This window comes from Sturnira hondurensis, unplaced genomic scaffold (genome assembly GCF_014824575.4).
Source record: "Sturnira hondurensis isolate 20B ecotype Veracruz unplaced genomic scaffold, ASM1482457v3 Scaffold0007578, whole genome shotgun sequence".
Lineage (NCBI taxonomy): Eukaryota > Metazoa > Chordata > Mammalia > Chiroptera > Phyllostomidae > Sturnira > Sturnira hondurensis.
The window spans coordinates 932140-957055 of NW_028080209.1; the positions used below are offsets into that span (position 1 = coordinate 932140).

Sequence of the window (24916 nt, forward strand, 5' to 3'; positions counted from 1 at the left end):
AGTCATAACTGGTATGTGCTGGGAGTATGAAATACACACCAGACTTTAGAAACTTCCTATGAGAAAAATTTTTAAATTTTATATTTATCCATTTCTAGACAGAGGAGAAGGGAGGGAAAGAGGGAGAGAAACATCAATGTGTGGTTGCTTCTCAAGAGCCCCCAATGGGGACCTCGCCTGCAATCCAGGCATGTGCCCTGACTGGGAATCAAACCAGCAATCCTATGGTTCGCGGTCTGGCATTTAATCCACTGAGCCACATCAGCCAGAGCTTTATGAGAAAAATTTTAATTTAATTTTTTTAAACATTATTTATCTGTTTTTAGAGGGGGGGGGAGACATTAATCTGTTGCTGCCTCTCATGCACCCCCTACTGGGGACCTGTCCCGCAACCCAGGCATGAGCCCTGACTGGGAATTGAACCAGCAACCCTTTGGTTTGCAGGGCAGCGCTCAATTCAGTGAGCCACACCAGCCAGGGCAGAAAAATTTTTAAATAAATAATTACTAATTTTTGTTGATTATATTTTGAAATGATAATATTTTGCATATAGTGGTTTAAATAATATATTATTAAATTCATTCACCTATTTCTTTTTAATCTTTAAAATGTAGCTGCTAAAAATTTTAAATTACTTAAGTGGCTCATATTGTGGCATGCATTAGATTTCTATAGGACAGCACTGGTCTAGACTTGATATAAATTTATTTATGCTCTCTATCCAGCAAAAGAGAATATTCTCATAGTAGAGGGGTGACCAGAGGGAAACAGTGCATACTGGCTTTTGGCTAGCGATCTGTCCCACACAATATCAAGCAGAAGCCCACCAAAAAAGACTAGGAGACAGATGACAGCTGGCTCCCCACCCTGACAAATTCCACGTTGCCTGAGCTGCTCTCAACAGAGTCCCTTAGTTTATAAGTGCATTTTGTGAACTCAGAGGGTCTAAAGAATTACATTTTTTTCTTTCAGATTCTTTAATAATATTTTATTGACCATGCCATTACATTTGTCTTAATTTTTCCCTCTTTGTCCCCCTCCACCTAGTGTCCCCCCCCTCCCTCAGGCAATCCCCGCACCATTGTTCACATCCATGGGTCATGTGTATAGGTTCTTTGGCAAAAATTACACTTCTGAAGGCAGAGCTGACATTTCCTGGGTCACCTAACTGAGCGGGTGAGGACAATGGTTTTCCTTGTCATCTAATTACATGCTTATTTTACTAAAAAGAGAGAACAGAATGGGAAAGTTTAACCTACAACTAATCATATCCAGAAGGAGAGAAGAAGAATAGAGTGAAAGCAATGTTTAAAAAGAGACTGTCCTCTGGCTGGTGTGGCTCAGTGGATTGAGTGCCAGCCTGCGAACCAAAGGCTTAATGGTTCCACTCCCAGTCAGGGCACATCACCTGGATTGTGAGCCAGGTCCCAAGTAGGGGGCACATGAGGGGCAACCACACATTGAAGTTTCTCTTTCTCTCCTTCTTTCTCCCTCCCCACCTCTCTAAAAATAAATAAACAAAATCTTTATTAAAAAAGATACTGGCTGTGAATTTTCCCAAATTAATGAAAAAGATGAATTCAAAGACCCAAGACACACAAGATAACAAAAAATAAACCCATATCTAGACACTGTTGTAAATTTCACAGTCACAGAACAAACTGCCTTCAAAGGAACAATAATTTAAAACAACAGACTTCTCCAGAGTAAAATTTTAAGTTAACAGTGAAAAATTATCCTCTATATTTTGAGGAAAAAACAACTGTTAACTTAGAATTTGACAGTCAGCCAGCACAACTACCTTTTCCTAACAAAAAAGAAATAAAGCCCTGGCTAGTGTAGCTCAGTGGACTGAGCGTGGGCCTGTGAACCAGATGATTGTGGTTCGATTCCCAGTCAGGGCACATGCCTGGGTTGCAGGTCAGTTTCTGGCAGGGGCCAGTTCCCAGCGGGGGATGCACGAGAGGCGACCATACATTGATGTTTCTCTTCCTCCCTCCTTCCCTTCCCCTCTAAAGATAAATAAAATACTTTTAAAAAAAGAAATAAAGACATCTCTAGGAAAATAAAAATGGGATTTACCAATAAACTTTCACAAAGGAATTTCTTAAAAAGAAAGAAGGAAAAGGATCCCCAAAAGATCACCTGAGTTTTAAAAAGGAATGGTGAGAAAATTAACTGGGAAAAACTCATGGAAATCCAAATAAATTATATCACTATAAAATGGCAACAATGGAAAGTAGGGCAGAAATAAAATGCTGGTCAATAATTAGCACGGAAGACAGAAGAAGGAGGAGTGATTGGAGCATTAAAACATTTAAAATATTTTAGAGCTCACATATTGTTTGATGGCAGTTGAAGTTCTGGAGGGATATTTCAGCAGTCAGGGAGTTCCCCCTGAGAAATGGGGTCTAAACCCCAAGCCTACAGCGCCAGAGTCAGAAAGGAACCCAGATAATATCTAGCTGTGAAAAGCAGCAGGGTTTCTGTCTGCCAACAGGAGAGAGCAGAAGATGCAGAGAGCCTTTCAAAAGGCCAACGCACAAAATTTCATTTGCAGCCACCTACCCTGGGCTCTGTCAAAGGGAGGGCAGCGTGGACTAGAGATGCTTGAGAGTCTGGGGCTGGTGGCTCTGGGGATAGAACTGAAGGAACAGCTACCAAGATCCCTGTGCTGAGTCATTCTGCATAAAGCAGAAACCATCTTTCTCAGAACCTCTTCTCCAAGTAGCATCAACCAGAGGGGAAGCAATAGCCCCACCCACAGGAACTACTCAGCCCCACAGTGTACAACTAAAGCCAGGTTGATTAAAGATTGATTAGATTAACAACTGATCAGTTTAACAGCCCAGGTGGAAAGTACAAAGCAACAGCCAAAATGGGAAGACAAAAAACAAAAACAACAACAACAAAAAATCCAGACCCCAAATGAAAGAACCAGAGAATTCTCCAGAAGAACTAGATGAAATGTAGGCAAGCAATGTATTAGATACAGTTTAGAGTAATTATGAGGATACTCTATAGCCTGAAAAAAGGCATAGAAACCATAAAAAAGGCCCACTCAGATACAACAAATGCAATATCTGAAATAAATAATACACTGCAAAGAATAAACAGTAGGTTAGATGCAGCAAAGGATCGAATCAAAGATTTGGAAGACAAGGTAGAAAATAATACCCAGGCAGAGCAGCAAAAAGAAAAAAGAATTTAAAACAATGAGAAGAGCCCTGGCTACTGCAGCTCAGTGAATTGAGAACGGGCCTGCCAACCAAAGGATCACGGTTCAATTCCCAGTCAGGGCACATGCCTGGGTTGCAGGCCAGTTCCCAGCAGGGGACGCACAAGAGGCAACCATACATTGATATTTCTCTCCCTCTCTACTTCCCTTCCCCTCTAAGGATAAATAAAATCTTAAAAATATTAAAAATTTTTAAAAAGAGGAGAGCTTATATCTCGGACCACATGAAGAGTAACAACATCCACATTATGGGAACACCAGAAGGAGAAGTGAGTGAGCAAGGGATAAAAAACCTATTTGAAGAAATGATGACTGAAAACTTCCCTAATTGGATGAAGCAAAAAGGCACACAAGCCCAGGAAGCTCAGAGAGCCTCAAACAAGTTGCACCCAAAGAGACACATCATAATTAAAATGACAAGACAGAGACAAGAGAATCCTAACAGCCACAAGAGAAAAGCAGGTAGTTACCTATAAGGGAATACCAACTAGACTGGGGTCTGATTACTCAACAGAAACATTTCAGGCCAGAAAGGAATGGCATGAAATATTAAAGGTGATGAAAAGCTAGGACCTACAACCAACGCTACTTTACCCAGCCAGGCTAGGCTATCGTTTAAAATCGAAGGAGAAATAAGGAGCTTCCAGACAAGAAAAAACTAAAGGAGTTTGTTAAAACCAAACCAGTACTATAACAAATGTGAAAAGGCTTGCTTGAACAAGAAAAAAGAAAAAACAAAGGAAAACAGTCTAACAATAAAAATGGCATTACACATGTATCTATCAATAATCACCTTAAAAGTAAATGGCTTAAATGCTCCAACCAAAAGCCAAAGAGTAGCTGAATGGATAAGAAAACAAGACCTATATATATACTAACTCCAAGAGATGCATCTCAGATTGAAAGAAACACACAGACTAAAAGTAAAGACATGGAAAAATATACTTTATGCAAATAGAAATGAAAAATAAGCAGGGGTAGCAGTACTTATATACAACAAAACAGACTTTAAAACCAAGGCTATAGGGACTTCTGGCCAAGATGGAGGCGTAGGTGGAAATACTGTGCCTCCTCGCCCAACCAAGTTTAAAAACAACAGTTTCAGTAACAAAATCGCAACCAAACACAGAAAATTGAAATATACGGAAGTCTGACAACAACCGTTCAGCTAGACCAGTGAGGGGCAGGGCCAGCAACTGGCGGAGCGGGCTTACGCAAGAAAACTCAACCAGACTGACCCAGGGACCCAGGCGCAGGAGCAGCAGTTGGCAGATCCCAGGAGTGAGGTTGCGACTAGCAAACCCAGTGAGGGTGCAAGGCGGCTGGCTGACTGAGGTCACGCATTCACACACAGGTAGACCAGGTGAAGGAGCAAGCAGTGAGATGACCTGTGTGGGCCCCAGCAGTGGGAAGCAGCAGAGGGGACTGCCATTGCCCCTCTTGGACCCCGCCCCCACATACAGAGTCACAACCCAGCAACTGAGTTGCCTCACCCTGGTGAACACCTAGGGCTCTGCCCCTCATATGTAACAGGCACAGACAGACCAAAACATGGCTCAAGAACTCAAACCCCAGAGCCGGTAATTCTAAGTGACAAGGAAATAGCCAACCTCTCAGATGCACAGTTCAAAACACTGGTGATCAGGATGCTCACAGAACTGGTTGATTTTAGCCACAAATTAGAGGAACATATGAAGGCTAAACTAATTGAAATGAAGGGAAATGCACAGGAAACCAATAGTGATGGAAAAGAAACTGGGTCTCAAATCAAGGGGGTGGACCAGAAGGAAGAAAGAAATGACCAAACAGGAAGTGAAGTTATAAGAATTCAAAAAAAAGGGAGAAGGGGCTTAGGAACCTCCAGGACATCTTTAAACGTTCCAACATCCGAGTTATAGGGATACCAGAAGGGGAAAAGAAACAGCCACGAGTGGAAATCTTATTTGAACAAATAATAAAGGAGAACTTCCTCAGTCTGGCAAAGGCAATAGACTTCCAGGAAGTCCAGGAAGCTCAGAGAGTCCCAAAGAAGTTGGACCCAAAAAGGAACATACCAAGGCACATCATAATTACATTAGCCGAAACGAAATGAAGGAGAGAATCCTAGAAGCAGCAAGAAATAAGGGGACAGTCACCTACAAAGGAGCTCCCATCAGACTGTCAGCTGATTTCTCAAAAGAGACCTTACAGGCAAGAAGGGGCTGGAAAGAAGTATTCCAAGTCATGAAATCCAAAGACCTACAGCCAAGATTGCTCTATCCAGCAAAGCTTTCATTCAGAATGGAAGGGCAGATAAAGCGCTTCTCAGATAAGGTCAAGTTCAAGGAGTTCATCATCACCAAGCCCTTATTATATGAAATGTTAAAGGAACTTATCTAAGAAAAAGAAGATAAAAATATGAACAGTGAAAGGACAGCAAACTCACAGTTATTAACAACCACACCTAAAACAAAAGCACACCAAGAGGAGAGCTAGATCAGGAGTGGAACCATAGAAATGAAGAACACATGGACGGTTAGCAACACGGGAGTGGGAGAAAAGGAGAGAAGGTACAGAGAATAAGTAGCATAGACAGTAGGTAGAAAATAGATAAGGGGGAGGGCAAGAATAGTATGGGAAATACAGAGTATAAACAACTTGTGACACATGGACATGAACTAAAGGGGGGGAACAGTGGGGGAGGGGGTGTGCAGGGTGGAGGGGAATGAAGGGGGGAAGTAGGACAACTGTAATGACATAATCAATAAAATATTTTTTTTAAAAAAGAAACAAACAAAATAAAATAAAATAAAACCAAGGCTATAGTTTTGAGAAACACAGAAGGACACTAAAGGGAATAATCAAACAAGAGGATATAATGCTAGTAAACATTTATGCACCCAACATAGGAGTACCTAAATATGTGAAGCAAATCTTTTTTTTTTTTAAAGATTTTATTTATTTATCTTTAGAGGGGAAGGGAAGGAGAGAAGGAGGGAAGTATCAATGTATGGTTGCCTCTCGTGAGTCCCCTGCTGGGAATTGGCCTGCAATCCAGGCATGTGCCCTGACTGGGAATCAAACCGTGATCGTGTGGTTCGCAGGCCTGCGCTACCAGCCAGGGCCGTGAAGCAAATCTTGATGGACATAAAGGAAGAGATCGACAGAAATACAGTCATAGTTGGGAATTTAACAACCCATTGACTTTAATGGATGAATCTTCCAGGCAGAAAACCAACAGACAGTGGATTTACCTGACATCTTGAGAGCATTTTACCCCAAAGCAGCAGAAAATACATACTTTCAAATGCACATGGAACGTTTTCTAGGGTAGACCACAGCATATGTTAGGACACAAAACAAATCTCAATAAATTTAAGATTGAAATCATATCAAGCATCTTCTCTGACCACACTGCTATGAAGTTAGAAATCAATCACAACAACACTGAAAAACATGCAAAGACATGGAAGCTAAATATCAAGTTATTAAACAATGAATGGATCAACAACAAGATCAAGGAAGAAATCAAAAGATACGGTGAAACAAATAAAAATGAGGAAATAGCAATCCCAAATCTGTGGGACACAGAAAACAATCGTAAGAGGGAAATTCATAGCATTACAGGCTGATCTCAAAAAAACCAAGAAAAAGCTCAAATAAACAATCTAACTTCACACTTAAGGAACTTGAAAAAGAACAATAAACAAGGCCCAAAGTAAGAAGAAGGAAATAATAAATATCAAAGCAGAAATAAACAAAATAGAGTCTAAAAAAGTGATACAAAAGATCAATGAATCCAAGAGCTGGTTCTTTGAAAAGATAAACAAGATTGACAAACCATGTTTTTAAAAGATTGTACTTATTTTTAGAGAGAGAGGAAGAGAGAGAAAAAGACTGGGGGAGAAACATCAATGTGTGGTTGCTTCTCACATGCCCCCCACTGTGGGAGCCCGCTAGGCCGCAGGGGACCAAGGACAGAGTCCCCCACTGTGAAAATGGTGGCGGGACTTGGTTTCTGGTCCCTGGAGCCGGCGGGTATCTTGACATCTTCTGGACCTTCTCCTGCTCAGCCTTGAAGGAAAGAACAAGATCTTGGCATATGCGTCATGTTCCAAGAAAGTGATAGTCATGAGGACACTGTTATCTGTGGGCTAATGTTCTCAGGATATGAGAACATCTTGCCCTCTTGATAGCTTTCGGGAGTGTACAAACTTTTGTAAAACAACATTGTTCTCAGGCCACTGCAGTTCTGCATATAAGCCAGCAGTTCCTTGAATAAAGTTGCCATTTGCCAGCAGAGCTTATGGTCCTCTCCATTCTTTTAAGTCCCTCGCCTCACCTCGCGACCACCCTTGCTGCTGCGGGCAGCGGCACCGAACTGGGAACCTGGCCTGCAATCCAGGCATGTACCCTGACTGGGAATTGAACTAGCGACCCTTTGGTTCCCAGGTCGGCATTCAATCCACTGAGCCACACCAGCCAAGGCAAAACTGACAAACCTTTAACAAGACGCATCAAGAAATAAAGAGAGAAGACTCAAATAAATAAAATCAGAAATAAAAGAGGAGAAATGACAACATCAAAGAAATACAAAGGGTTGTAAGAAAATATTATGAACAACTATATGCCAAGAAATTGGACAACCTGGACAAAACGGGTAAATTCTAGAAACATACAATCTTCCAAAAATTGAAGTTTGGTGTAATGAGGTGTAATGAAAGATTGGTGTAATTGAGGTGTAATTGAAGATTGGTGTAATTAGGTGTAATGAAATTGAAGCAGTAATAAAAAAAACTGCCAACAAACAAAAGCCCTGGACTGATGGCTTCAAAGGTGAATTTTACCAAACATTCTGGGAAGACTTAACACCTCTCCGTCTAAAACTACTTCATAAAATGCAAGAGGGAAAGCTCACTTTATGATGTCAACATTATCCTAATTCCAAAACCAGATAAAAGCACTTCATAGAAAAAAAATTATAGACCAATATCCCTGATGAACATAGATGCTAAAATCCTCAACAAAATATTAGCAAATGGAATACAGTTATGCATCAAGAAGATCAAACAACATGATCAAGTGGGATTTATTCTGGGAATGCAAAGTTGGTACAATATTTGCAAATCAATAAATGTGATTCACCACATAGACATAATGAAAGGTAAAAACCACATGATCATATGGTTAGATACAAAGAAAGCTTTTGACAAAATTCAGCACCAATTTATGATCAAAACTCTCAGCAAAGTGGGATTAGAGGGAACATACTTAAACACACTAAAGGCCATATATATGAGAAACCCATTTCCAGCATCATACTCAATGGGCAAAACCCACAAGCGTTCCTTTTAAGACTGGCAACAAGACAGGACTGTCCGCTTTCACCTCTCTAGGACTGGAAGTCCTAGACACAGCAATCAGACAAGAAGAAATAAAAGGCATTCAAGCTGGAAAGGAAGAAGTAAAACTTCTTTATCATGTCATTATTTACAGATGACATGATACTATAGAGAACCCCAAAGACTCCAGCAAGAAACTATTAGAACTGATAAATGAATTCAGCAAAGTAGCAGGGTACAAAATTGATATCCAGAAATCAGTTGCATTTTTATATGGCAATAATGAACAGAAAAGGGAATTAAGAAAACAAACCCATTCACATTTGCTTCAAAAATAATAAAATACCTAGGAATAAACCTAACCAAGGATGTAAAAGACCTGTACATAGACAATTATAAGACAGACAGAAAGAAAGAAACTGAAGAAGATACAATAGGTGGAAGCACATACTCTGTTCATGGATAGAAAGAATTAACATCATTGCAATGTCCATACTACCCAAAGCAATCTATAAATTCGATACAATTCCTACCAAGATTCCAATGATATATTTCACAGAACTAGAACAAATATTTCAAAAATTTATATGGAACCACAAAAGGCCCTGCATAGCAACAGTGACCCTGAGAAAAAAGAACAAAGTTGGAGGAATCACACTACCTAATGTCAAACTATACTACAAGACACCATAGTAATCAAAACAGCCTGGTACTAGCATAAAAATTGACACACAGATCAATGGAACAGAATACAGAGCCCAGAAAGTAAACCCACACCTTTTTAGTCAATTAACACCTGACAGATGAAACAAGCACATACAATGGACTAAGGATAGTATATTCAATAAATGGTGTTGGGAAAACTGGACAGATACATGCAGAAAAATGAAATTAGACCGTCTTATTACACGACACACGAGAATAAATTCTAAAATGGATCAAAGACTTAAATGTTAGACCAGAAACCATAAAATCCTTAAAGATAACATATACAGCAAAATCTTGGACATTGCTCATAGCAATTTTCTATCATATATATTTCCCCAGGCAAGGGAAACAAAAGAAAAAATAAACAAATGGGACTACATCAAACTAAACAGTTTTTGCACAGCAAAGGAAATCATCAACAAAATAAAAAGGCCACCTACAGAATCAGAGAACATATTTGCAGATGCATCTGACAAGGGGTTAATATCCAAAACTTATAAAGTGTTTAAAAAACTCAACACACACACCCCCAAAAAACCAACCCAACTAATAAATGGGTAAAGGACCTGAATAGACACTTCTCCAAAGAGGACATACAGATGACTAACAGACATATGAGAAGATGCTCAATGTCACTAATCATCAGAAAAATGCAAATTAAAACCACAATGAGATACCATCTCTTATACCTGTTGAAATAGCTATCATCAACAAATCAACAAACAAGTGCTGGTGAGGATGTAGAGACAAGGGAACCCTTTTGCACTGTTAGTGGGAATACAGATTGGTGCAGCCTCTGTGGAAAGCAGTATGGAGACAGCTCAAAAAATTAAAAATGGATCTGCCTTGTGACCTAGCAATCCCACTTCTGGGAGTAGATTTGAAGGAACCCAAAACACTAATTCGAAAGAACATAAGCACCCCTCTGTTCACTGCAGCATTATCGTCAAGATATGGAAGCAGTCCAAGTGTCCATCTATAGATGAGTGAATAAAACAACTATGGAACATTTAAACAATGGAGTTCTACTCAGCCATAAAAAAGAAAAAAAATTTACCATTTGTGACAGTACGGATGGACCTGGAGAACATTGTGCTAAGTGAGTCAGTCAGTCAGAGAGAGACAAGTGCCTCATGATTTCACTCGTATGTGGAATTTAACAAATAAACTGCAAAATAGAGACAAACTCATAAATGGAGAGTAGATGACAGCTATTGGAGGAGGAGAGGGACTGGGCAAAAAGGAATAAGGACTCATGCACCTGGACAACAATGTGGTGATTGCTGGGCAGGAGGGGGACATGAGGGGACTAAATGGTAATGGGAAAAATACAATAAACATTAATAAAAAGATGCAAGGTAAAAATTAAAAGGATAAATTCTAATAGAAAAGAGTATAAAATGTAAAATTATTTTACATTAGTAAAAATAAAGACAAGCAAAACTACACAGCACAAACAGAAAACTAAAGATGGTAAGACCAAGTCCAAATGTACATTAATTATAATAAACATAAATGGATTATAATCCTAACTTAAAAGATCCAACTGGATGATTTCAAAATTCCAGCTATATGCTATTTACAAAACACTTAATATGTGAAAACATAAAAAGGCTGAAAGGCGCCCTGACTGAATATCTCAGTTGGTTGGAACACCATCCCAATGAGCTAAGGTTGTGGGTTCAATCCCAAGTCCAGGCATATGCAAGAATCAACCTATGTGTACGTGGATGGATGGAACAACAAATGATGTTTCTCTCTCAATCTTTTACACTTTCTCTAAAAATAAAATAAAGTTTTTTAACTTTTTCTCCTCACCCAAGGACATTTTTTCAATCCACTAAGCTGTACCAGCCAAGGCTCAAGGACATTTTTTTCATTGGTTTTAGTGAGAGAGGAAGGGAGAGGGTAAAATGTTGATGCAAGAGAGAAGCATCACTTGGGTAACTCCTATACATGCCTGACTGGGAATCGTATGCATTCTGACCAGGGATCAAACCTACAACCTAGGTATGTGCCCTGAGTGGAAATCAAACCCACAACCTTTAGGTTACAAGATGGCACTCCAACCAACTAAGCCACACTAGCCAGGGCCAATAAAAAAAGTTTTTGAAAAAGGCTGAAAGTAGGACTTCTGGATGGAGGACTTCTGGCCAAGATGTAGGGTACACTTGATACATCAAAGTATACCACGATGTTGATACACTTACTCAAACAACCAAACTGAGGACAACAAAAATTTAACAATAAATAAGTAACCAGAACTTCCAGAAAATCAAACTGTATGGAAGTCCGACAACCAGGGAGGTAAAGCAGAAACATTCATTCAGACTGGTAGGAGGAGCAGAGACAGGCAGCCAGAGCGGAGAGGACAAGCAGCAAGGTGGTGGCTGGTGGACTGGGAGGTCCCACATCCGCATGTGGATAAACAGGGAGAAACAACTGGGGAGCAAGACAGACCGCAAAACCTGGGGTCCCAGTGTGGGGAAATACAGCCTCAAACCACCAATTGAAAACACCTGTGGGGCTTGAGGCGGCAGTGGAAGAAACTCCCAGCCTCACAGAAGAGTTTGATGGAGAGACCCACAGGGTCCTAAAATGTATACAAGTCCATCCACCCAGGAATCAGCACCAGAAGGGCCCAATTTGCTTGTGGGAATGGGGAGAAGTGACTGAAATCCAGCAGAGAGTGGAGCAAGCGCCATTATTCCCTCTCTGACCCCTTCTCTACATAGAGCATCACAACACAATGACCTGGGTTACCTTGCCCTGCCCTGGCGAATACCTAAGGCTCTGGCCCTTTCAATGTAAAAAGGTGGGCCAAGACAAAAAAATATGGTTGAGATGACAGAACAGACTGAAGCTCCAAAAACAGAACTAAGGCATGAAGAGATACCCAACCTATCAGACACAGAATTCAAAACACTGATGATCAGGATGCTCACAGAAACAGTTGAGTATGGTCACAAAATAGAGGAATAAATGAAGACTATGCAAAGTGAAATAAAGGAAAATGTAAAGGGAACCAACAGTGAATGGAAGGAAACCAGAACTCAAAATCAATGCTTTGGACCAGAAGGACCAGAAGGAAGAAATAAACATTCAACCAGAACAGAATGAAGAAACAAGAATTCAACCTGGCTGGTGTAGCTTAGTGGATTGAGCGCAAGCCTGCGAATCACACGATTGCAGTTCCATTCCCAGTCAGGGCACATGCCTGGGTTGCAGGCCAGCTCCCAGCAAGGGACACACGAGAGGCAACCGTACATTGATATTTCTCTCCTTCCCTTAACCTCTAAAGATAAATAAATAAAATCTTTAAAGAAAAAGAATTCAAAAAAAAAAATGAGGAGAGGCTTAGGAACCTCCAGAACAACTTTAAACATCCCAACATCAAAATCACAGAGGTGGCAGGAGAATAGGGAGAGCAAGAAATGAAAAACTTATTTGAAAAAAAAAATGAAGAGCTTCCCCAATCTGGCAAAGGAAGTAGACTTCCAGGAAATCCAGGAAGCTCAGAGAGTGCCAAAGAAGTTGGACCCAAGGAACCACACACCAAGGCACATTATAATTATATTACCCAAGATTAAAATTAAGGAGAGGATCAAAGCAGCAGCAAGAGTAAGGAGACAGTCACCTACAAAGGAGTTCTCATAAGACTATCAGCTCATTTCTCAAAAGAAATCTCTCTGGCAAGAAGGGGATGGAAACAAGTATTTGAAGTCATGAGAGGAAAGGACCTACACCCAAGATTAGTCTATCCAACAAAGCTATCGTTTAGAATGGAAAGGCAGATAAGGTGCTTCCCAGATAAGGTCAAGTTAAAGGAGTTCATCATCACCAAGCCCTTATTATATGAAATGTTAGTGAGGGACTTATCTAAGAAAAAAAAAGATGTTAAAAAATATGAACAGTAGTCCTGGCTGGTGTGGCTCAGTGGTTGAGTGCCAACCTTCAAATCAAAAGGTTGTCAGTTTGATTCCTTGTCTAGGGCACATGCCTGGGTTGAGGGCTGGGTCCTCGGTGGGGAGCATACTATAGGCAACCACACACTGATGTTTCTTTCCTTCTCTTCTCTCTCCTTTCTCCTCCCTCTAGACATAAATAAATAAAATATTAAAAAATATATATGAACAGCAAAATGACAACTCACAACTATCAACAACTGAATCTAAAAAAAAAAAACTAAGCAAACTAGAACAGGAACAGAATCACAGAAATGAAGATCACATGGAGGGTTACCAAGGGGAGAGGGAGGGGTAAAATGGGGGAAAGGTACAGGGAATAAGAAGCATAAATGGCTGGTACAAAATAGGGGGAAGTTAAGAATAGGAAATGGGGAAGCCAAAGACCTTATATGTACGACCCATGGACATGACTAAGGGAGGGGAATGCTGGTGGGCGGGGTGGTGCAAGGAAGAGGGGAATAAAGGGGAGAAAAAAAATGGGACAATTGTAATAGCATAATCAATAAATGTATTTTTTAAAAGGCTGCCAGTAAAAAAATGTAAATAAATTAACAAGCAAATATTAACCAAAATAAAGCTGGCAGAGCTATGTTAGTATCAGACATAATAGGCTTTAAGACAAAATTATTAGGGCTAAGGTGGGTCCTTATATACTGACAAATACTTCAAGTCATCTGTAATAGATAATGATTCTAAACTTTTAAGAATTTAGATAAACTAAAACAAGGTCTACATTTGTGACCATCCCACAGCTTCCCAGGAGAGGGTGGAGACAGTGACTGAAGAAATGGGATTCTGGCACTGCCCCAAGCAAGCCACTTACACCCCTGAGAGCTCCTCAGAGAACTAGAGGAGAAATAGTTAGGACTCTAAAATGTGTTTGCCACAGGGAAGGACAAATAGGAACGGAAAAGAAAGCCCCCTCCTGTGCAACAGGAGAACCCAACCCCTGAGCTCTGAACTGGTGAAGGAAATCCAGGAGAAGCAAAAATTCCTGGCTGACATGGAGCCCTAGGGCAGGGCAGGCAGTATCAAGGAACCATCCTTGCTGAAATCTCTCCAACTATGGAAAATGGAAGACACTGACCCCAAGAGGAATGAGGAACTTAGTAAGGCTCTCACCACCACTTACTCTATCTCCAGAGATAAGGACAGAGTAGCCCAACCTTGATCAGTGGAGCCCACCCCTTACCAAGCAGGATCATCCCCAGGTTAGGTCACCCACCCTGACCTTCAGCCAAGTCAAACCGTCACACAGCACTGCCCTGGCCAAGGGTACCCCAGGCATATATAACACTCTAGAAAATGGACCACATCAGAGAATGAACTGATTCTCTTTGAAACTATGCCTAGAGATCCTGGGTCAGCTGTGCTTTTTAGACCCAGTCAGAGAAAACACACACACGACTTCTAATCTTTTCTGGCGGAACAACTCCACACACAGTGAAAGCAAGGCCCAAGTCTCATCACCTTGGGTAAGTGTCTGAGGGCATGCAATGAGCCCTCTTCCCACCACTTCCACCTACAGTGTGTCCCCACATTTAGTTTTCTGAATTTAGTAATAATTCCTTTCTTCTTACCCTTCTTGGGATGTAGTTATTTGACTTCTTATAGCCTTAGGCAAGTATTTAACTACTATGATTATTTAGCCAATAAAAACACATTTAGCCGTGGCCAGGTGACTGGGTTGGAGCTTTGTCCCATACACCAAAAGGTAGCAAGTTCTATTCCTGGTCAGGACACATATCTAGGTTGTGGGTTTAATCCCTAGTCTGTGTATAGGAGGCAAACTGATTAATGTTTCTCTCCCACATAATTGTTCCTCTCTCCTTTCCTCTCTCTCTAAAATCAATAAACAATCTTCAGGTGAGGGTTTAAAAAAAAGCCAGGCCTGGCTAGTGTGGCTCAACTGATTGAGCGCTGGCCTGAGAACCAAAGGGCTGCCAGTTCGATTCCCAGTCAGGAAACATGCCTGAGTTGCGGGCCAGGTCCCCAATAAGGGGTGTGTGCGAGCAACCATGCATTGATGTTTCTCTCCCTCTCCCCCTCCCTCCCCTTCTGTCTACAAATAAAAAAATTAAATCTTTTTAAAAAGATTTTATTTATTTATCTTTAGAGAGGAAGGGAAGGAGAGAAGGAGAGAAATGTCAATGTACAGTTGCTTCTTGTGAGTCCCCTGCTGGGAACTGGCCTGCAACCCAGGCATGTGCCCTGACTGGGAATCGAACCGCGATCGTGTGGTTCGCAGGCCCGTGCTCAATCCACTGAACTACACCAGCCAGGGCAAAAAAATTAAATCTTTAAAAAGTAAAAATAAAATAATTTTTAAAATGCCAATGATGATACTGATGAAAAAGTAGGAGAATTATTATACTTTATACTTATAAAGTATAATTAAAACTATATTGCAGAGTAGACAAGTTGATCAATTGGATAAAATAAAGGCAAGATACACATCTTTGTGGAATTTTGCTATGTGACAAAGAGAACACTGCAGATCAAGTAGGGAAAGTTTTCTATAAATGGTTTCAATCTAATCATTATCCATATAGAAAAATTAGATTCCTACCTCATAACACACATAAAAGTCAATTCTAGGTAAATTTAGGAGTTAAAAGTAAAAGCAAATTCTATAATATAAAGAAGAAAATTTAGTATTTTTCTGACCTTGGAATAAAAAAAGGATTTCTTTCTTTTTTAGATTAATCTTAGAGAGGGGGGACAGAGAGAGAAAGAGAAACATCAACTTGTTGTTCCATTTATTTATGCATTCCTTGGTTAAGTTTTTTGTGTCCCCTGACCAAGGACTGAACCTGCAACCCTGGCATATCAGGACAATGTACTAATCAGCCGAGCTACCTGGGCCAGGGCTTAACTATAGCTATATTTTTAAAAGCAAGAGCATGAGGACTACCACTCAAGATGGAAACATAGGACGACGGGCTTCACCTCCTTGCGCAACCACAGAGAATGTGGTTACAACCTTACAACTATTTCTCAAAACATATAACCACCAGAATTGTCAGAAAATCAAGCTGTGTGGAAGCCCAACAACCAAGGATTTAAAGAAGTCACATTCATCCATGAGCAGGAGGGGCAGAGTTGCAAAGACAAGAAAAGATGCAGAGACATGGTACAGTGCCCAGAGGCAGTGGTGGCTGAATGGGCGGTTCACATTCATGTGTAGTGGGTAAAAATGGGGAGGACTACCTTAGAAGCAAGCAATCCCAGCCCCAGATCAGACTGCACAGTCCACAGTTCCAGCACCAGGAAGATAAATCCCGGTAACTTCTGGCTGTAAATACTAGTGAGGGTCCTGGCTGGTGTGGCTCAGTGGATTGAGTGCTGGTCTGCGAAACAAAGGGTCACTAGTTTGATTCCCAGTCAGGGCACATTACTGGGTTGCAGGCCAGGTCCCCAATGCGGGGGGGGGCACATGGGAGGCAATCACACATTGATGTTTCTCTCCCTTTCTTTCTCCCACTCTTCCCCCATCTCTAGACAGAAATAGATAAAATCTTAAATTTAAAAAAAAAACAGTGGGTATTGGGTGAGGAAGAAACTGCCAGATTTTCAGAAGAGTTTGATTAAAGGGCCCTCACAGGCTTAGAACCTATGCAAACCCATCCACTCTATGATTCACCACCTGGGCAACAGCCGGAAGGGCGCCAGTTGCATATGGTAAGTGGGTGAAGTGAATGGAAACAGGGCAAGTTCTGGGCAAAGCTCCAGAAGCCAGGCAGCAGCATTATCCCCTCTCCAAGACCTCCTCCCACACGGAGCCATAAAGCGGTCAGTAAAGCAGGTTGACCCCGGCGCCGGCAATTACCAAAGGCTCTGCCCTACACAATTTGCAGGTGCCTTTCACAAGGAGTCAAAGCAGCTCTACTTAATACACTGAAACAAACACAGGGAGGCTTACAAATTGAGGAGACAAAGAAATATGGCCCAAATGAACAAACAGAACTCCAGAAAAAGAACTAAATGAAATGGAGATAAACAATCTATCAGATGCAGAGTTCAAAACACTGGTTATTAAGATGCTCAAGGACTCACTGGGTACTTCAACAACATAAAAAAGACCCAGGCAGAAATGAAGGTTACACTAAGTGAAACAAAGAAAAACTTATAGGGAATCAACAGTGGAGTGGATGAAGCCAAATCAATGATTTGAAACATAAGGAAGAAAAAAGCATTCAGTCAGAACAGCAATAAGAAAAAAGAATTTAAAAAAAAATGAGGATAAGCCCTGGCTGGTGTAGCTCAGTGGATTGAGCACAGGCCTGTGAACCAGAGGATCGTGGTTCGGTTCCCAGTCAGGGCACATACCTGGGTTGCAAGCCAGTTCCCTGCAGGCCAACTCCCAGCAGGGAACACACCAAAGGCAACCATACATTGATGTTTCTCTCCCTCTCTCCTTTCTCCTCTAAAGATAAATAAATAGAATCTTAAAAAAAAAAAAATGAGGATAGGCTAAGGAGCCTCCAGGACAACTTCAAATGTACCAACATTCGAATCACAGGAATGCCAAAAGGAGAAGAGAAACAACAAGAAACCGAAAACTTATTTATAAAAATAATGAAAGAAACCTTCCCTAATTTGTTGAAGGAAATAGACATATGACTCTAGGAAGCACAGAAAGTCCCAAACAAGTTGGATCTAAAGAGGGACAACACCAAGACACATCATAATTAAAATGACAAATGTTAAAGATAAAGAGAGAATCTTAAAAGCAGCAAGAGAAACGCAAATAAGCCCTTGCTAGTGTAGCTCAGTGGATTGAGCACGGACCTGTGAAGCAAAGGGTTGCCGGCTCGATTCCCAGTCAGGGCACATGCCTGGGTTGCAGGCCAGGTCCCCAGTAGGGGACACATGAGAGGCAACCACACATTGATGTTTCTGTCCCACTCTTTCTCTTTTCCTTCCCCTCTCTCTAAAAATAAATAAATAAAATATTTTTCAAAAAGAAAAGCAAATAAGTTACCTACAAACTAGTTCCCAAAAGACTATTAGCTGATTTCTCAGAAGAAACTCTGCAGGCTAGGAGAGACTGGCAAGAAGTATTCTAAGTGATGAAAAGGAAGGACCTACAACCTAAATTATTCTATCCAGTGAAGCTATCATTTAGAATGGAAAGGCAGATAAAGTGCTTCCTAGACAAAGTAAAGCCAAAGGAGTTCATCATCACCAAGTCATCATTACATGAAATGTTAAAAGAAAATTATTGTCTAAGAAAAAGAAGATTAAAACTATGAACATTAAAATGGCAATAAAGTCACAACTACCAACAATTGAATCTTAAAAAAAAGAAAAAGAACTAACCAAACAATCAGAACAGAAACAGACTCATAGATACGGAGATCATTTGGAGGGTTCTCAGCTGGGAGCAGGAAGGGGGAGAGTGGGAGTCAAGTGCAGGGAATTAAGAAGTAAAACTGGGTAGGTATAGAATAGACAGGGGGAGGCTAAGAACAGTATGGGAAATGGAAAAGCCAAAAGAACTTACATGTATGACCCATGGACATGAACTAAGAAGGGGACTACTGGAGAAAATGTGGGGTACCAGGTAGAAGGGGGGCAAAGGAGGAAGTATTGGGACCACTAACAGCATAATCAATGAAATAAGAAAAAATAAAACTTTCCACTAATTAAAAATAAATATAAAAGATAAAAAATACAAAAATACAAAAAATAGACCAATAATGACAGCATGTTGTGAACTAAGAGTTGTAATTCCAATTCTATGTAGAGGGAGTCCATTAACTGCCACCCCCTACACGCACACACAGGAAACAGTACACAGGACTCCCTTTCCTTCTCCCCACACACTACCTGTGTCCGAGCATTGAGCAGCTGCTGGAAACTCTCAACCTCTTTGCTGTCATCCGCAGCCCGCTCCTAAGGGAAGGCAAAGGGAAATCTCGAGTTTGGGGAGAAGCAGCCCTCACTGGAGGATATCCCTTTCCTTCCATTTACCATCAGACAATGTGCCAGATGCCAGAATACATGACTGAACAAGACCAACATACAGCTGCCCTCGGAGCTAGCAGAACAGTAAGGGAACCCAAGTTCCCTGGGTAGGGGAAAAGGAAAGAAGGGGCGTCTGTTACCATGAGCACACCCAACATCATGTCATAGTTGTTGATCAGAAACACAAGCTGCTCCTTCCTTGAGGAGAACTCAGCTGCCACTCGGAGGACAAAATTCTCTACTTCCACCTGGAAAAGCCAAAGGCAGTGACAGCAGAAGGTGGAGACACATGGCCCTTCTTACACCCAAGTGGCTGCAGCTGGAGCTGGAGCTGGCCCTCACCTGGAGCTGCCCAAGCAGCTGCATTGTCCGCTCATGGGGAATTGTCTGATTGATGCTGACGAGAGCAGAGGAGAACTCTGCGTATCGGCGTGTAATCTGAGAGAAAGCAGCAAAATCACACCAAGCCTTTGACTCAGCCAACACAATCTCCCAGCTCCTGGAGCTGGCTGGCCTATCGGTATGACTCCTGTCTCCAGCCCTACAAAGGACGCCCAACCATGCTAAGCGTACCCTCATGCCTGGACTGCCCTCACACCACGTGGCTAAACATCCTGCTGGGCCCAACATAACCATGTAGACAACCCCCCGCCCCGCACCCCCGACTGAAGCTCAGAGTCCTACCCTTCAGGAACCCTCGGTACCCTTGCCCTCTCTCACATAGTGGGGCCGAGTATCCAGGCCTCCAAGGCGCTGAGGATCAGTGCTTCGGACACTCTGTACATTCATCTCCAGTATCAGTTCAAACCGTGGCCACAGCAAGGCAAGCACCTGTTCCCAGTACCTGTGGGCTTAATTAGAATCAATAATCAGCTGGCCAGGAATGTCAAGTCAAGGATGGCGGTGGGGTGGATGGTGGGGGAGAGGTGGTGTTTATGTTAGAGGGTTTGTGTGGGAAACCCATCTAATTCTGGGGCATCCTTCAGGTTAACAGTTGGTGGCTAGGACTGGGTGTGAAAGGTGAGTCAGACCAGGCATGCTGCCTCCTGGCAGGTGAGTAGGAATAGTGTCAATGGTATCAAATCAGTAGGAGCCTAAGGGTCAGAACAGAGTCATATAAGACCAAGAATTCAAAGCCAGCAGGGCTTTAAGGACCAGAACTCAGTGACCTGTCCAGGGCGGGAACATCCCTCTTTGCTGCAATGTTGCGGAACCGGAGGACAATGTGGATACAGAGAAAAACAGCAATGGCATCATAGCAGTCAGCGAGATAGGACTCCAGGTGCTTCTGCAATTTAGGGGCAGGTAGAGGATTGAGAGAGAATGTTATTTTGTCCTTTCCAGTGGCTAAAGACAAATGCATTTGCCCCTTTGGGGAATACAGCACTGGGAGGAAGGGGGGGAGGGGGGAGAGATATCTAAAAGGGAAATGTCGCCTCCTTCTCTGACCACTGACAACTCAGGTGGTCCTGCTGCCTTGCTCACCAGGCTCTATGATCACAAGTCCAGAATGGAATTCAGGGGTGAGCACCAAGGTTTAGGGCCCCTCAGTTTGCAAGTGCTATTGCCTGGGTGTGGATCAGCAGTAAGGGGGAGTCTTGGGGACCCCAAGCTTTCAGGGTTTAGTAGGGAGTCACAACACAAATACAGGGCTTAGACATTTTAGAACAAAGGGTCCTGGTTTCAATACCATCAGAGCTATGATGCTCCCATGGTGTCAATGAGGACGGAGGACACGGGGGCTAGGGGACTAGAGGACTGGAGAGCACAAGAGCTAGGGATCTTACCAGTGTCATGCTGAGCGTACGGCCCATGACAGCATGGAAAAGGTCATGTGCAGCTGGGCCAGACACAACAAAGAATTCACAGATGAAAAGATATTCCCGGCAGGAGTTGTCTAGGAGGGCATAGTGCTGGCTGCGAAAGAGGGCCTCAAACGGATACTAGGATGGAATGGTAAAGGAGAGAGACAGAATAATGAATCCCAACACTCATTCCCCATAGATATAGCTGGGAAATCAGCAAACCAGGGTATACAGAGTTCAGGAGACCCTTCTCATCTAACCCAAGTCTAGGTTATTTTGAAACAGCATCCTCACCCTAGCTCAGTGGCTCAGTTGGTTGGAGCATTGTCCATACACCAAAAGGTTGAGGATTCAAGCCCCAGTGAGGGCACATACTTAGGTTGCTAGTTCCATCCCCAGTTGGGGCATGTAAGGGAGACAACTGATTGATGTTTCTCTCTCACATAGATGTTTCTCTTTCTCTCTCTAAAATCAATAAACGTGTCCTTAGGAGAGAATTTTTTTAAAATAAATAAAAATAAAATCTTGAAAGAAAGAAAAGGAAGAAAGGGAGGGAAGGGGGGTGGGAGGCAGAAACAAAGAAAGAGCATCCCGAATGGGTGGATTCTGAAGAGGGAAAGGGGGTACAAGAGAACAGCCTGTCCCCACCTGCTGTGGCTACTCCTACAATTACCTCTACAACCTGCCTCAGCACACATCACTCCCCTCAGTAGGTCTCTCCCCCGACATGCCCATAAGTCCTGTGGGAAACTCTGACCTTCCCATAAACCCCTGGCCCACCCATCTCAGCACCCAGCCCATGACTGAAGCTTCTTTTTCCTCTTACCCTCTGTTCTCCCCGCTGGGCCGTGTGGGGTACCAGGATGGGGGCCTCCAGCTCAGTGGGGGAGATGACAGAGCCACGGGTCCCCAGGGTGAAGATGGTATTTCTGCTTCGCAGTGAAGGCTTCGAAAAGAACCGTGAAGGGTCAGTCAGGGAAAACAGTAAGATCACGGCTGTGATATATCTGACTTGGTACCTCCAGGGTCTCCAGCAGCTGGACACAGCCTAGACACCCCTCCTCCCCAGAACTGGGGCCCCACTTCACCTGACATCTGTGAATGGGCTCCAGAAAACCTCTACATCCCAACATCATATGCAAAACTAAGCATCAAAATGCTTTTTTCTGGGAAGGATGGCCATAGCCTTCATCACATTCTCAAAGGTTTTGGTCCCAGAGAAAAAAGTAAGAAGCAGTGCCTTGGCAGCTGGAGCTAGATGCTCCCTTGCTCTCCAGGCCTAGCACGGGAGTTCCTCAGCTGTAGGATATCTTTTTTTGCTGTATCTTCCACTCCCATTAGATCATCCTTCTCAGCAACCTCCTCGTACTAGAGGAAAAAAAGAAGAGGTAAATATCTCTTTCCGCAGCACCAAAAATTTTTTCTCTAAACTTGTCCCAGCGGTAGCTCTTCCTCCCAGCCCAGGTGCCTAGGAATGCCTCTCTCTCCTTGACCTCACCTGCACCTTCATTAGCCGACCCAGGTAGGAGCGGTAATAAGAGAGGTAGATCTTGCTCAGAGTCTCCACATATTCATCCCGGATCTCCTTCGCTGTTGCTCTTTCATTGCCCAGCAGGAACTGATAGAAGAACCTGGAGGGACCAGAGATCAGTCAGTCTCCCGGCCTGCCCAAGAAACCAGACACCACACTTGGCTGCTCAAAGCTCAGAGACCATCCTTCCCATGGTGACCTGTACTTCAGCAGGGCCGTCTGGGGGATCTGATAGTTGGTCATTGGTTTCCTGAAGGAATAAATCTTCTGAAGGATGAACTCTCGGATCTTCGTCACTGCCTAGACATGGAAGACAAAACACAGGGCATGAAGCTGCTGCCTGCGTACTGTTTGGGAGCACTGGGGGAAGGGACCACGTTAAATAGAGGAGGAAGTGTGGAGAATACCTCTTCAGTGACTTTTAAGATTCTCAGGGGAACCTAGAGATATGAACATGAGTTCTGCCAGGGTAAGGCGGGGTAAAGTTCCTGGGGACAGGCTACAATGAGTCCTGCCAGGAAAATCAAGGGCGAAAATGTTGAGGAGGCTGGTTCTAAGTTTCTGGGGTATCAACCCACCCCTCACCTTGACCCGGAGTCGGTCGAGCACACCTCTGACATCTGCACAGGCTGCTGTACCTCTCGCTTCCTGCTCTCGGACTGCAGCTGCTTTGGCATCTAGTTCCTGCAGCTGTTCCAGGAATCTAGGCTCTGTCACTGGTGCCTCCAGAATTGCCCTGGGTAGCAAGGGGGGGGGTGGATTAGGTAGGAGGGAGACCCAGACATGCCTAGACTCCAAATCATCTCCCTTACATCCAGCTTCTGTCTCCCTTCCCTTCCTACACCATATCATAGTGAGGATTTATGTGTAATTTTCTGTTCCTGGACCTCCTCATTACCTACCTGACCCTGCATGATTCCTAATTTTTGATGCCTAAAGCATTCTATAGGGTTAGAAAGAGTTGTCAACCCAACCATCAGTTTCTGGAAGGCACTCGATAACCTGGAGCCAGGAAACTGGTGGGGCAAGCAGGTTTGGTCAGCCCAGCTGATCCACCTGCTATAGACATTGTAACCCTTCAAACTAGTAACTCACGTGACCAGAGCAGAGGGCACTACCAGACCATCAACAAGCTCCCCAAGTTTCCCTCGAACTGCCTGGCGGTTTCGAAGCCGAATGTTCATGGCTCCTGACTGTTCCTGCAGCGTCCGGATCTCAGAGCTGATGGAGCTGAGGTCACTCTGAAAAGCTCCCAACATCTGCTCCATGCGCTGAGGAAAAGCAGATGTTGTTGCAGCACCACAGGACAAGTGGGCCACCTAAGTGCATTGGTGAAGTCTCCACTATCTATTAACCCATGAAGATAGCAGGTGATAAGAAAAGCGGTACCCCAAAGGACACTGGCAAGTAACGTTATTTATGGCAGACAAAAAAGGATGCTGAGGTCATACTGCAAGTGACTCTAACTGTCCCCACCTAAGACTGATGACCTAAAGAATGATGCCAGAAACCATGACCTGGTTCAAGGCTGTTTTTTGTTTTTAAAGATTTTATTTCTAGAGAGAGGGAAAGAAACATCAACATGTGGTTGCCTCTTGCACACCTCCTTCTGGGGACCTGGCCTGCAACCCAGGTATGTGCCCTGACTGGGAATGGAACCAGTGACCCTTTGGTTCACAGGCTGCACTCAATCCACTAAGCCACACCAGCCAAGGCTATTTTTTTTTAATTGGTTGATTTTAGAGAGGGGGAGTGTGGGGAGGAAAGTTGATTTGTTGTTCCACTTATTTATGCATTCGTTGGCTGGCTCCTGTATGTATCCTGACCAGGAACTGAACCCACAACCCTGGTGTATCAGGACTACATTCTAACCAACTGAGTTATTTTAGGGGTTACATATCATGGATACTAACCTCAAGAACAGCATCACAGGCTGTGATCTGGTTGTGCAGAGATGCTATGTTCTCACTCTCTTGGATATCTGACCCACAGAAAGTCAAGGGACCTCAATGTAAAGATGGAGATCCTCAGACCTGAAGGACCTCTCTTATTTCTCCCCAATGTGACAGTTACCTCAGAGAGAAGATGCCATCCCCAGCTAGGCTGTCTGCAACATGTTCCACAAAATCCCCAGTTGTAATACCACCACCCTTCTCTGCTGGAGGATACAATCCCGAATGGATTTCTGCTCAATCTGCTGTAGCTCCAGCTCTACCTGCTTTGAATAGTGACGGAGATCTACACCCTGAGAGAACACAAACATGACAGGTCAGGAGAAAGTCACAGTAAGGGGACAATGGAACAGAATCAATAAAGGACTAGAGGATAAGACTATTTCCTTTACTTTCCTTTATGGGGAGGATATGTGTTTTGGA

The 24916-nt window shown here is 42.9% G+C and overlaps 1 protein-coding gene across 4 annotated transcripts in view; it reads right to left on the reverse strand.

Moving 5' to 3' along the window:
- The window catches only part of VPS52 (VPS52 subunit of GARP complex), a 30975-nt gene that overhangs the window by 4528 nt on the left and 1531 nt on the right, over nt 1-24916 (reverse strand). For all 4 annotated transcript variants that reach the window (XM_037052730.1, XM_037052731.1, XM_037052732.1 and 1 more), the window contains 14 exons: nt 24711-24786; nt 24455-24522; nt 23637-23812; nt 23127-23277; nt 22741-22841; nt 22509-22641; nt 22321-22378; nt 21837-21970; nt 20993-21148; nt 20375-20493; nt 19926-20049; nt 19548-19643; nt 19346-19453; nt 19068-19133 (listed from right to left, as the gene is read on the reverse strand). In XM_037052730.1, coding sequence (XP_036908625.1) covers nt 19068-19133; nt 19346-19453; nt 19548-19643; nt 19926-20049; nt 20375-20493; nt 20993-21148; nt 21837-21970; nt 22321-22378; nt 22509-22641; nt 22741-22841; nt 23127-23277; nt 23637-23812; nt 24455-24522; nt 24711-24786 — 1566 coding nt within the window. The remainder of the gene's footprint in view (nt 1-19067; nt 19134-19345; nt 19454-19547; nt 19644-19925; nt 20050-20374; nt 20494-20992; nt 21149-21836; nt 21971-22320; nt 22379-22508; nt 22642-22740; nt 22842-23126; nt 23278-23636; nt 23813-24454; nt 24523-24710; nt 24787-24916) is intronic.